The following is a 13,974-nucleotide window of genomic DNA, read 5'->3' on the forward strand; positions in this document are numbered from 1 at the left end:
CAATTGCCTTGGAGGAGACCAGCTTTTAGCTAGCAACTTTATACCTGAATATATAGCATTATTTTACCTCTTTTTTGTCATGTGCAGGTACATGGTTAAAATATTCACAGGCCTGCCAGAATAAAATATTTTCTTCACTAAATTCTTTCCGTAGAAATTCCTAGGAGAAAAAAATAAGCATATAAAACACATGTCACAAAATAAAGACAAGTTGCTTACATTTTAAAACAACATATTTATAGGGGGAGAAGAGGGGAGGAGACGTTGGAGTTTGCATAATGTTGGGATTTTTTTTTAAGTAATGAAAATGTTATTATTGCTCTCTGAATCAGGCCTTTTTTAAAAATAATTCCTAAATTTAGGATCAGATTTGCCAAACACTGACCCTTTCCATTTATTTAGAACATGTTCAATTTGCAATACTGAATCAAGTTACAATAAACATATTTCAATGTACGAAGACTGTTTAGAACTTTGCATTGTGAAACTGGTTCACAGACTAATGAACAAGATTTTAATAAGGATTTAAATAATTTTTAGTTATACTAAAATAGTTACACTGTAGGGAAGTTGCTTATCTTTAACTGACATTCTAACAGGATACAATGGAGACAGTGAAAATGTTTCCCTAGAGCGCACTTTTTAATCATGTAAGTGGTCCTCACTTATATCCTTTGCTAGTTGCTTAAATTGGTATCAGCCTTATTATATTTTTTTAAAATTTTTAATTAGAATAAAACCTTTCTGAATCTAGCACTTGAGGCTGCCACTTTGCTGAAAAGAGAGGTAATCTGTGACATTAGCAGTGTGAATGCCCAGTAGAAGAGCCCGTGAAACCAATTTCCAACCTGATTTAATAATAATTCTTTATCATAAAAGAATTAATATTTAAAGAGTTTAATTCTTAAATATAAACATTTCTTTTTGACTTTTAAACCAATATTAAAGCACATCAGAAACTGGTTTACAATCTACTCAATGGTTCCCACACTGCATAATTTTTCAGTAAGACTAATACTGAACTCAGAAAGACTTAAGGGTCATTTAAAACTAAAAAGAAAGTCACTCTTTATACACAAATGCTGAGAACTTTAGGCTGCTAGGCTGAGCAAAATAGAAGCAATGGCAAGAAACGAACATCCAACTAAAGACAAAGCACTTTTTTATATATTAAAAAAGCATTTTACTTTCACCCCCTCCCTCTGGATGGGTTCTTTGTTAATGTGTTCATTAAAGCGTTACTCTATTTAGGATGGAAAGAAGTTCTAGTTTGTGCTTATTTAGCCAGGACATTTTTTCTTTTTATTTCCTAATATCAAACGTATAACACAGAGTTTGTGTATGAAGAGAAGGTTACTCACCCTGTGCAGTAACTGAGGTTCTTTGAAAAGGATGGCCCTATGGGTGCTCCAATTCAGGTGTTGGTGCATCCCTGCGCCTTTGATTGGAGAATTTCAGCAGCAGTGTCCGTCCGGGTTGTGCATGGGCTGTCCCTGTCTCGCGCTGTTGTCGGCACCTATATAGTTCATGAGACCCAACCCCTCTCAGTTCCTTCTCAGTCTGGAAATTGAACTCCGAAGTAGAGGGGAGGAGAGTGGGTAGTGGAAAACCCCCAGGGACACCCATCTCAAAGAACATAAGTTACTGCATAGGCTGAGTAACCTTCTCTTCTTCTTCTTCTTCTTCTTCGAGGACTGTCCCTGTGGGTGTTCCACTTCAGGTGACTGTCGAGCAGTGCCCTACATTGGATGGAAGGGGTTTCAGAATTGCCTATGTAAGTGATAACACTAAGATCTAGCAATGCATCTGATCTTGAACTCTGGTCTATTGTGTAGTGTTTTGTAAACGTGTGTACAGAAGCCCAAGTGGCTGCTCTACATATATCCAGTAGCTTTTCTAAACAACAAAATCATGAAGTTGAAAGGGATCTGGTAGAGTGAGTTCTGATCCCCGATGGAGGTTGCAGGTTCTTTTGCTGATAACAGAGGTGGATGCACCCAGAGATCCATTTAGATGGTCTCTGTGTAGAGATAGCGGAGCCTTGTAGCCATTTCCCGTAGTGGAAATGAAAAGCCGCCGAGATTTTCTGAAAGGCTTACTTTTGTCAAAGTAGAACGCTAGTGCACGCCTGACATCTAGGGTATGTAATACTGAGTCCTGAATGTTCCCATCAGGTTTAGGGAAGAATGGGGAAAGATGGACTGGTTGGTTTACATTGAAGGAGGGAGATTCTTTAGATAGAAATTTTGGGTGGGGTCTTAGTGCGACCTTGTCCTGAAAAAAGATGGTGTAAGGCGAGTGTCCCAGGAGGGCCCCTAACTCACCCATTCAGCGGGCTGATGGGATAGCCACTAAGAACACCACTTTAATCGATAGATGTATCAGAGAGCATGTTGCTAAGGGTTCAAATGGGGGTCCGGTGAGGCGACGTAACACTAAGTTCAAATCCCAAGGCGGAGTAGGTACATGCACTTCGGGGTAAACATTCTTGATACCCGTAAGGAAATGTTTGGTGCTTGGATGGGCAAATATCAATGTCCCATTGATCTTGTGGTGAAAAACGGTAATAGCCGCAAGATGTACCTTGATTGAGCTAATGAAGAGCTCCCTGATGTCTTTAGTCTCAAGATATAGTCGAATATCAAGGGTAGGGGTATGGAAATGGCACCTAATATATTTGTTCTGGCACTGTATGTGGAACCTCTTCCATTTGTGAAAGTAAGTATTGTGCGTGGTTGTCCTTCTACTGTTTAGCAATAGGTCTTTAACCCAGTCCTAACAGGCTAGCTTGTCATGATGGAACCGTGTCGGAGCCATGCTTTCAGGTGAAGTCTCTCTAGGTTCGGGTGATGAACCCATCCGTCATCCTGTGATAGAGTGTCTGGCAGAGGTGGAAGAGTGCATGGTGACTTACCACCAACCGCAATAGGTACAAGTACCAAGTCTGTCTGGGCCATGTTGGGACTATCAATATCACTTTGGCCTTGTCAGTACATATTTTGTGTATCACCCTTGATAACAGGGGGATCGGAGGGAACGCATATAACAGGTATGCATCGCATTGGAGGAGGAAGGCATCCCACAGGGATTGCGGCCCCAAACCTGCTCTCGAGCAGAATTGTGGGCATTTGTTGTTCTGGGATGTTGCAAAGAAGTCGATGGATGGGTGACCCCGCAGTGTCTGAATATGTTTTGTAGGACCATGTTATTTAGTTCCCATTCGTGATCCTGGGAAAATTCTCTGCTCAGCATATCCACTGTAGTATTTTGATGACCTGGGAGGTACAAGGCTAAGATAGTATCAGAGGGGTAGCCGTGTTAGTCTGGATCTGTAAAAAGCGACAAAGAGTCCTGTGGCACCTTATAGACCAACAGACGTATTGGAGCATAAGCTTTCGTGGGTGAATACCCACTTTGTCAGACGCATGTAGTGGAAATTTCCAGAGGCAGGTCTCACAAAGAGACCACCTGCCCCAAATCATGTGGTGTTGTAGATGGGCTCCCCAGCCTATCAAGGAGGTATCGGTTGTGATTATTATTGAAGGTGGAGTCTGAGTGAAAGAGACTTCCATACACACATTGTTGGGTTGTGTCCACCAGCGTAGAGAATCTTTGACTTTGATCAGCATTGCAAGGTGTCTATTTAGGCTGTGTTTGTGTGGTATGTAGATGGTTCTTAGCCAGCCCTGAAGATACCATATGTGAAGATGCACATGTCATACCATAATTGTGGTTGCTGCCATATGTCCTAATAGTTTGAGGCAGGTTCGTGCTGATATGCGAGGACTGTTCAGTGACAAACAGATGAGGTTGGTTAGAGTGATGAACCTGTTCATTGGTAATGACTCTCTGGCTTCCAGAGACTCAAGATGGGCCCCAATGAAGTCTAACTTCTGTACGGGATTTAGAGTTGATTTTTGTATGTTTTTCTGTAAACCCGGTCTCAGGAAGAGGTTGAGTGTCCTGTGTGTAACGTTGAGGGCGTCTGCCTGAGTGGGAGCTTTTAATAGACAATCTTCCAGATAGGGGATTATTATTACACCTTGTTTGCAGAGATGCATTGCCACCTCCGCGAGAATTTTGGAGAACACTCATGGTGCCATCAAGAAACCGAAAGGCAGATCTTTGTATTGGTAATGTTCTGTTCCCAGAGTAAATCTGAGAAACCTCTTGTGAGCAGTGTGTATGGTTATGTGGAAATAGGCATCTTGGAGGTCGAGAGCTGAAAACCAGTCCCCCTGTTCCAGTGCTGGTATTGTTGTTGCTAGTGTGACCATCCGGAACCGTTGGATCCTTATGAATCTGTTGATATTTCTGAGGTCTAGAATAGGTCTCCATCCTCCATTCATTTTCTGGGTTAAGAAGTAGTGGGAATAAAAGCCCTTCCCCCTCTGTGTTGAGCTGGTACTGTTTATACTGCACCCAGAGGTAACACATGGTTTACTTCCTGCCATAGAAGCTGTTTGTGAGAAAGGTCCATGAAGAAAGATGGGGAGAAAGAGTGAGTAGGGGGGATGGAGATGAATGGTATTGCATAGTCTGTATGGATTATTTCAAGGACCCATTTGTCTGTGGTGATGGAAAGCCACGTTGAATAGAAAGGAGTCAAACAGTGGCCAAAACGGGGGATGGACGATGGCATGGTGGGTGGGGGAGGTTGCTCGGACCCTCAACCAAATCCTCAAAATTGTTGTTTAGCAGAGGACGGCTGAGATATAGATGATTGAGGCAGAGGTGGTCGACGCCTCAAAGGTCTCTGCCTGTCGCTGTGTCTCTGTTGAGCGTATGGGGCGATCTTGCGTGCTGGTAGGGAGAATATGTACCCTGTTCTCTTTTGATTTCAGGTGTGTATATCCCCAAGGTGCAGAGAGTTGCCCAAGAGTCCTTCAGGGTGTGGGGGGCTTTGTCTGTCTTTGAGGCAAACAGTTTCTGGCCATCAAAGAGGAGGTCCTCCACTGCAGACTATACTTCCCTGGGGAAACCAGACAAATGAAGCCACGACACTTGGCACATAACAATGGCAGTGGCTGTGATCATGCTGCCAGGGCTGCCACATCTAGGGATGCCTGTAGGGAGGTTCTGGCCAGAAATTGACCCTCAGTTAAGATGGATTTGAATTCATCCCTTTTATCTTCTGGAATATCATTAATAAATTCTGCAAGTTTGAAGTAGTTTATGTGGTCGTTCTTTGCCATCAATGCTGAGTAATTGGCAATTCAAAATTGCAAGGTTGCTGAAGAGTAGGCCTTCCGGCCAAAAAGTTCTAGCCATTTCCACTCCTTGGCGTAGATCTATATCGATGTTGTCTATCATACTGGTTGACGACCAGAGAGTTCAGTGCTGTGTAGGAAAATAAAAAGTCTATCCCTTTTGAGGGGACATAATACTTTGTATCAGCTCTCTTGCAGGTGGATGTTATTGTTGCTGGAGTCTGCCATATGGTTTTGGCTGATTCCATGAGTGCATCATTTATCGGAAGCACTATTTTTGAAGCCAATTAAGTTTGCAGAATATGGGACTTTGGGACGTCCTCTAGCGGGATCTCCAGGCAGTTCGCAACTCTCCTGAAGAGTTCTTGAAAGTGTTTGAAATCGTCCACAGCTGAGGCATTATGGCCTTGTCTGGGGAAGAAGAGGAAATATTGGCAGGTGGTGTTGTGTCCTGTTCCAGGGCTTCCTGTTGTTCCTCAAAGCTCTCCTCAATGGGCTCTGCAGCCACAGAGGATGGTGGGAGAGACCTAAGCCTTTCCCTGTACGGACTTAGGGGCTTGGGATATTGCCTCAAGTATGCCACCCTGATGTCCCAATAAGGCCACTGTGTGGGGAATGGCACAGGTGGAGGCATGCCATGCCAGGTGTGGGTGTTGGGACCGGGATGAGGTCTCAGCCGTACAGGTGGTCCTAGTGCGGAAGTAGGTTGGACAGGAGAGGAGTGGTGCAATGAGAAAACACCCTCCTCCTCATTATCCAGACTGGCTAACCTAGTGAGGAGGGCTTTAAATTAGGTTTGACGGGGACAGGTGAGCAAAGCCCACAGGTAAGTGGGGAACATGGAGACCTGGGAGATGGGTCGGAAACAAGAGGGAGTGTGGGCTATAATGGCAGAGAGAAAGGAGGGTCAGGGCAAAACTGGGAGGCAAGATCAAACCAGTATCTTAGATGCCGATATACAAATGCGAGAAGTATGGGTAATAAGCAGGAAGAACTGGAAGTGCTAATAAATAAATACAACTATGACATTGTTGGCATCACTGAAACTTGGTGGGATAATACACATGATTGGAATGTTGGTGTGGATGGGTACAGCTTGCTCAGGAAGGATAGACAGGGGAAAAAGGGAGGAGGTGTTGCCTTATATATTAAAAATGTACACACTTGGACTGAGGTGGAAATGGACATAGGAGACGGAAGTGTTGAGAGTCTCTGGGTTAGGCTAAAAGGGGTAAAAAACAAGGGTGATGTCATGCTAGGAGTCTACTACAGGCCACCTAACCAGGTGGAAGAGGTGGATGATAACAAAATCATCCAAAGCCCAAGATTTGGTAGTGATGGGGGACTTCAACTATCCAAATATATGTTGGGAAAATAACACAGCGGGGCACAGACTATCCAACAAATTCTTGGACTGCATTGCAGACAACTTTTTATTTCAGAAGGTTGAAAAAGCTATTAGGAGGGAAGCTGTTCTAGACTTGATTTTAACAAATAGGGAGGAACTCATTGAGAATTTGAAAGTAGAAGGCAGCTTGGGTGAAAGTGATCATGAAATCAGAGTTTGCAATTCTAAGGAAGGGTAGAAGGGAGTACAGCAAAATAGAGACAATGGATTTCAGGAAGGCGGATTTTGGTAAGCTCAGAGAGCTGATAGGTAAGGTCCCATGGGAATCAAGACTGAGGGGAAAAACAACTGAGGAGAGTTGGCAGTTTTTCAAAGGGACACTATTAAGGGCCCAAAAGCAAGCTATTCCGCTGGTTAGGAAAGATAGAAAATGTGGCAAAAGACAACCTTGGCTTAACCACGAGATCTTGCATGATCTAAAAAATAAAAAGGAGTCATATAAAAAATGGAAACTAGGACAGATTACAAAGGATGAACATAGGCAAACAACACAGGAATGCAGGGGCAAGATTAGAAAGGCAAAGGCACAAAATGAGCTCAAACTAGCTATGGGAATAAAGGGAAACAAGAAGACTTTTTATCAATACATTAGAAGCAAGAGGAAGGCCAAAGACAGGGTAGGCCCATTGCTCAGTGAAGAGGGAGAAACAGTAACAGGAAACTTGGAAATGGCAGAGATGCTTAATGACTTCTTTGTTTCGGTCTTCACCGAGAAGTCTGAAGGAATGCTTAACCTAGTGAATGCTAATGGGAAGGGGGTAGGTTTAGCAGATAAAATAAAAAAAGAGCAAGTTAAAAATCACTTAGAAAAGTTAGATGCCTGCAAGTCACCAGGGCCTGATGAAATGCATCCTAGAATACTCAAGGAGCTAATAGAAGAGGTATCTGAGCCTCTAGCTATTATCTTTGGAAAATCATGGGAGACGGGAGAGATTCCAGAAGACTGGAAAAGGGCAAATATAGTGCCCATCTATAAAAAGGGAAATAAGAACAACCCAGGAAACTACAGACCAGTTAGTTTAACTTCTGTGCCAGGGAAGATAATGGAGCAAGTAATTAAGGAAATCATCTGCAAACACTTGGAAGGTGGTAAGGTGACAGGGAATAGCCAGCATGGATTTGTAAAGAACAAATCGTGTCAAACCAATCTGATAGCTTTCTTTGATAGGATAACGAGTCTTGTGGATAAGGGAGAAGCTGTGGATGTGGTATACCTAGACTTTAGTAAGGCATTTGATACGGTCTCGCATTATATTCTTATCGATAAACTAGGCAAATACAATTTACATGGGGCTACTATAAGGTGGGTGCATAACTGGTTGGATAACCGTACTCAGAGAATTGTTATTAATGGTTCCCAATCCTGCTGGAAAGGCATAACAAGTGGAGTTCCGCAGGGGTCTGTTTTGGGACCGGCTCTGTTCAATATCTTCATTAACGACTTAGATATTGGCATAGAAAGTACGCTTATTAAGTTTGCGGATGATACCAAACTGGGAGGGATTGCAACTGCTTTGGAGGACAGGGTCATAATTCAAAATGATCTGGACAAATTGGAGAAATGGTCTGAGGTAAATAGGATGAAGTTTAACAAAGACAAATGCAAAGTGCTCCACTTAGGAAGGAACAATCAGTTTCACACATACAGAATGGGAAGAGACTGTCTAGGAAGGAGTACGGCAGAAAGGGATCTAGGGGTTATAGTGGACCACAAGCTAAATATGAGTCAATAGTGTGATGCTGTTGCAAAAAAAGCAAACATGATTAACAGGTGTGTTGTGAGCAAGACACGAGAAGTCATTCTTCCGCTCTACTCTGCGCTGGTTAGGCCTCAACTGGAGTATTGTGTCCAGTTCTGAGCACCGCATTTCAAGAAAGATGTGGAGAAATTGGAGAGGGTCCAGAGAAGAGCAACAAGAATGATTAAAGGTCTTGAGAATATGACCTATGAAGGAAGGCTGAAAGAATTGGGTTTGTTTAGTTTGGAAAAGAGAAGCCTGAGAGGGGACATGATAGCAGTTTTCAGGTATCAAAAAGGATGTCATAAGGAAGAGGGAGAAAACTTGTTCACCTTAGCCTCTAAGGATAGAACAAGAAGCAATGGGCTTAAACTGCAGCAAGGGAGGTTTAGGTTGGACATTAGGAAAAAGTTCCTAACTGTCAGGGTGGTTAAACACTGGAATAAACTGCCTAGGGAGGTTGTGGAATCTCCATCTCTGGAGATATTTAAGAATAGGTTAGATAAATGTCTATCAGGGATGGTAGACAGTATTTGGTCCTGCCATGAGGGCAGGGGACTGGACTCGATGACCTCTCGAGGTCCCTTCCAGTCCTAGAATCCATGAATCTATGAAAATCCTCTTCCTCACTGAAAAATGGAAGGGCCACCGGTGAATCAGGTTGGCCTGGTACCATGTACACCAGGGAATACGTCAGTGCTGAAGGTATTCAGGTATCGATGATACCAATAAGTCCTTATGTTGCAGGAAATGGTGTAATGCTAATGGTTCTGGCGCCGAAGTGGTCGATGCCGATGGCGTCATTGCAGCTGTGGATGTCAGTGCCAATGCCTAGGTGCTCTGTGTTGTCAGGTGGTGGCACCATACACCACAAGGAGAGTCTCGGTCCGCGTCTTTCAGCGGTTCCACCGGTACCACAACAGAGGAGATGGGCTTTTGTTTGCCTCTTGACTCAGAGACTGCCCACTTGTGTTTGGCAGATGGTACGGTGTGGGCCGTGCTGGAGAATCCTGGTGCCTCATACATACTCAGCTGCAGTGTGGTCAGTACCAAGGATATCGAATAAGCCGGAGACCACTTCTTTTTTGGTGGCTCTTTTGAGGGAGAAGATGCTGTTCTTTTCCTTGTTACTTTTTAGGAGGGTATCTGCTGGCTGGAATGAGATGCCAGGCGCAGAGACTTTTCCATAAGGATAAGTTTTAGATGCAGGTTTCTGTCCTTCCTGGTGTAAGCCTTTAAGTTGCTGCAGTGAGAACACTTTTGTGGGATATGTGTCTAACCTAAGCATTGGACACATTAAGAGTGACCATCCAATACCGTGATAGCTTCCTGGCAGGAAAGGAAGCACTTGAAACCCGGTGAACCGAACTATGGTAAGGGTAGGAAATAATTTTTTTTAAAAATTGAGAAAAATAGAGGAGGAAGAAAAAGGGTAGGTAAATCTAACTAGTAAACAAACTACTCTAACTATTCTACACAGTAAATAAAGACATCAGCTATCACACTGCTGGGAGCTCTCTCTCAGGCCGAGGACGGTTGAGAAGGAACTGAGGGAGATCAGGTCGCGGCGCAAAATAGGCACTGACAACAGCGCAAGACAGGGACAGCGCATGCGCGACCCAGACGAACACTGCTGCTGAAATTCTCCAATCAAAGACGCAGAGACGCACCAACAGGAAGTGGAGCACCCACAAGGACACTCCTTGGAGAAGAACTGCAGCTTGTGTGCATGCATCAAGGACTCTGCAAGTCAGGTGTGTGCAAATCTATGCTCTTCAAACTTAGGCCCTGGAGGATTAGCACACTGTACTTTCTTATTTTAAAACAACAGGACATATTACTTTGTAATGGGATGCTAGGGAGACAGAAAGTGTACATTTTGCCATTAAAGGCTTAGCAGATCTCTGCAATGACTTCTCTCTTACTCATGAGACTTAATCATTAAGTCCATACATAGATTCAGATCTCTCCTTTATTTCCTGATGCAGCTATACACAGACCCTGTAGATTCTGCTTTTTCTGTCTGGCTATCTTCTGATGTCATTTTGCAAACACTTTCTTAGTACAATTACTTCATTTAGGTTAAGCAAATTAGAGAAGATCACTCATAATTTTATACAAACGTTGCAAAAATGTATTAAAGAAATTTCCATTAACTGGTAAAAATGTCCATCATTTCCACAAATCTTTTCCAGAGATCCTAGTTGTTGCTAGGATAATTAAAAGCCCAAGGAACAGAAAGGACTGTTTTGGATGGGAAGGGTCTTTCCCTGGCTTTCTGCAGAATTTAACACCCCCTCCTTAAATTTCTATCTAGTTTGCTTGTGAAAATAGTTTTGACATTAACTCATTTTCTTGATTCAGATCTGTGTTCTGCATCAGACTTTGTGTGACTGTGACCAAGTCAAATAAGTGCCTCACAATTTCCTTATTTTTAAAATGGGGATAACATTACATATTCCCTCACAAGGGTGCTGTGAGGTTTAATTCACACTTGGGAAATGCACTTGTCCAGTATAACTAGACAGACTTGCACATCAATTGAAAAACTTCCATGTGGATAAAACAAAGTTTTGATCATGCAAATAGCTGAATAGTCTATCAATTCTTTAAAAATTATTTAGATAGACATTTACAACTGTAAAAATATTATCTTGCCTACGGTTGCAAATCCAGTTGAATGCCACTGACATAGGAGATATGGAAGCCTTACTAAATATTCAGACACAAAGGATAAGAGTAAAATTTTCATTGCCATCAGCTAAAAGAGTATTGGACATCCATTGTACTGCAGTATGTAGGAACCTGCAGATTTTCTTTAAACTTGGTCCAGCTGAAAAGACAGTTTAGTTTTTGCTAATAAATATGCTTGAAGTGTCAATCCTTTTGTGTTGCAATGATCTCTTAACTCTAAAACCTAAGGACAGTGCCAAGAAAAACAGAAAACATTCACAGGAAAAAATCTTTGCAGTGATATTAGATGTTTTGGAAGCCCCCTTCTTGCCCCTCACTACTTACAGAGAAAAATCTAACGCCAACAGGATCCTGAAGAAGGCGTTCAAATGAAACGGCCCAGCTTGCAACTCTTCTTTCTCGGAGTCGTCGACAGCTCTGTACACTGGGAAGACTAGCATTGCTACTGAGGCTATTATCACTGATACAGTCTTTTAAATCACTACTGTTTAGCTCTGTTGAAAAAGCACAAAGACACCTGCCAATAGAATTATTTTTTTTTCTATTCTCCACTCCTTAGTAACTTTTTAGTAGGCTTTTCATGACACCTATTGATGTTCACAATAACGCAGACTTCACAAAACACTCTTCGCTCTTTTAGGACCAACTGCACTGAAAAATAACCTTCTCTCAAAATTCTTTCCTATCCAATTACAAAGATAATTAACTATTGTAAGGGCAATAATCCACTTCTTTGAAGCAACTACTGCCTAGAGCACCAAGGGGCCAGGAGCAGGGGAGACAGTCTCCAATCCCCACTACTCTGAACCAGAACTTTGGGCACATATGCCCCAGGAGTACCCCACACTTTCACGATCATCAGGGGGGCTGCAGTTCTCCACAGAATTTCCCAATAGGAATGGTCCTTTAAGAGGAATCCATAATTCATCAGGAAGTGTCAGTAACGCCAGGCAGCAAAGCCTTATGTGCAGTTCCAAGCTCTATGAGTTGATTTGTGTGGTTGGGATACTGACTACTGAATATGGAAAATGTGGGAAAGGATGCAACTGAGGAGGGGGGTAGATAATAAATCGGCCCCAGAGGTACCTTCTCATCCTTGGACAGGCAGAGTATTGCAGTATACGCTCCAATCTTGGTCAGTGAACTTTCTGACACTAGCAGGGACTCACCCCTGCTCTACATACAGCAGCAAAAGAACTGCAAGAAACCTTGGGGCCCCAATGACCTCCAAATCCGTGTGGGGCAAATAACCCATAGTAAGGGTCTTCTTAGAGGCTGCTACTATTCAGCCTCCCCTTCTTAGGGGATGCTGCATTCTTCTTAACGTGATACTGCCCCTAAAAAATTCTCTGGAAGGCTAATAAGGAACAGTAACCTAGTTTACTACAATATTCAAGTGTTTCTAAATAGAATGTTTCACTCTCTTTGGAAAAACAAAGGTAAGAAGTACAGCTAAAAATATTTTCTATCTGAACTTAGGAAAAAATGAACATTTAAAATAAGAAACCACTAGTCCAACTACATACCACAAAACAATGTTGACAAAATATTCTCATTACGCCGCAGATATATATAAACTATGTTAAAAGCTGTAATATGATGTTGCTGTGATTTAAGAACACCAAAAAGGGTAGCTGCAACTATAGAGGCTAAGAGAGGATAGGTGTTGTTCATTGCAAGGATGAACTTGTAGGTGAAAAACAACAACAATAACCCCAGTACACCTAACAAACATACCTAACAAACAGGCCAATTACAACCACCTGCGGAGGATCTGGTGGTTGTGGTAACATGCAGGTACCAGTGATATAGGGAAAAGAAGAAAAGATGTCCTGGAGGTCAAATTTTGGTTGGTAGGTAAGAGATTAAAGTCCAGGACCTCCCTGGTAACATTCTGTGAATGCTTACAGTTCCATGCATAGGGCCAGAAAGACAGGCAGAACTCCAAGGTCTCAATGTGTGTATGAGACAATTGTGTAGGGAGGAGGGTTTTAGGTTTATTAGAAACTGGGAACCTTTTGGGAAAGGAGGAGCCTATGCAGGAAGGATGGGCTCCACCTAAACCAAAATGGGACCAGACTGCTGACATGTAAAATTTAAAAGGTTAAATGTTAAATTATAGAGGATTTTTTAAACTAAGGGCTGGGGGAAAGCCAACAGGCACAGAGGAGCATATGGTACGGACAGAGACTTCCCTTATGGATAAATTTATTAAAGAGGAACTCTATATAAAGGAAAGACATTGGTAAAGTACAAATAGTAGATAGTGAGGAAAGAAATCAAACATGAGAGTCCCATTTAAATACAACACTTGAAAGTAAGCAACTGAAGATCGATAAAATGTACACGTGCTTATATACAAATGCTAAGATGGAGTGCGTAGTAGTAAATGAGGATAATGATGTAATAGGCATCACAGGAACTTAGTGAAATGAGGATAATCAATGGGATACAGTAATACCAGGGTTCAAAACATACAGGAATGACAGAGTAGGTCATGCTAGTGTATGTGAAAGAAAGCATAGAGTCAAATACAATAAAAATCTTAAATGAAATCAAACTGTACCACAGAATCTCTATGGATAGAAATTCTATGCTTGAACAATAAGAGAACTACCAACCAAATGGCCAAGATGGTGACAGTGACTGTGAAATGCTCAGGGAGATTAGAAAGACTAACAGAAAATGCAATAATAAAAGGGAATTTCAACTATCGTCATATTGACTGGGTAATGTCACCTCAGGATGTAGAGATAAAATTTCTAGACACCATAAATGACTGCTTCTTGGAGCATCTTGTCCTGGAACCCACAAAAGAAGAGGCAATTCTTGATTTAGTCCTAAGTGGAGAACAGGATCTAGTCCAAGAGGTGAATACAGCTGAACCGCTTAGGAATAGCGACCATAATGTAATTAAATTTAA

At 42.3% G+C, this 13,974-nt stretch overlaps 1 protein-coding gene across 2 annotated transcripts in view; it reads right to left on the reverse strand.

Annotated features, from left to right (window-relative positions):
* Positions 1-13,974, reverse strand: part of RGS12 (regulator of G protein signaling 12) — a 163,588-nt gene that overhangs the window by 59,796 nt on the left and 89,818 nt on the right. For both annotated transcript variants that reach the window (XM_065404923.1, XM_065404924.1), the window contains exons 4-5: positions 11,376-11,545; positions 68-160 (exon numbers count right to left, since the gene is read on the reverse strand). In XM_065404923.1, the coding sequence (XP_065260995.1) occupies positions 68-160; positions 11,376-11,545 (263 nt within the window). The remainder of the gene's footprint in view (positions 1-67; positions 161-11,375; positions 11,546-13,974) is intronic.

This window comes from Emys orbicularis, chromosome 5 (assembly GCF_028017835.1).
Source record: "Emys orbicularis isolate rEmyOrb1 chromosome 5, rEmyOrb1.hap1, whole genome shotgun sequence".
In the NCBI taxonomy this organism is placed as follows: Eukaryota; Metazoa; Chordata; order Testudines; family Emydidae; genus Emys; species Emys orbicularis.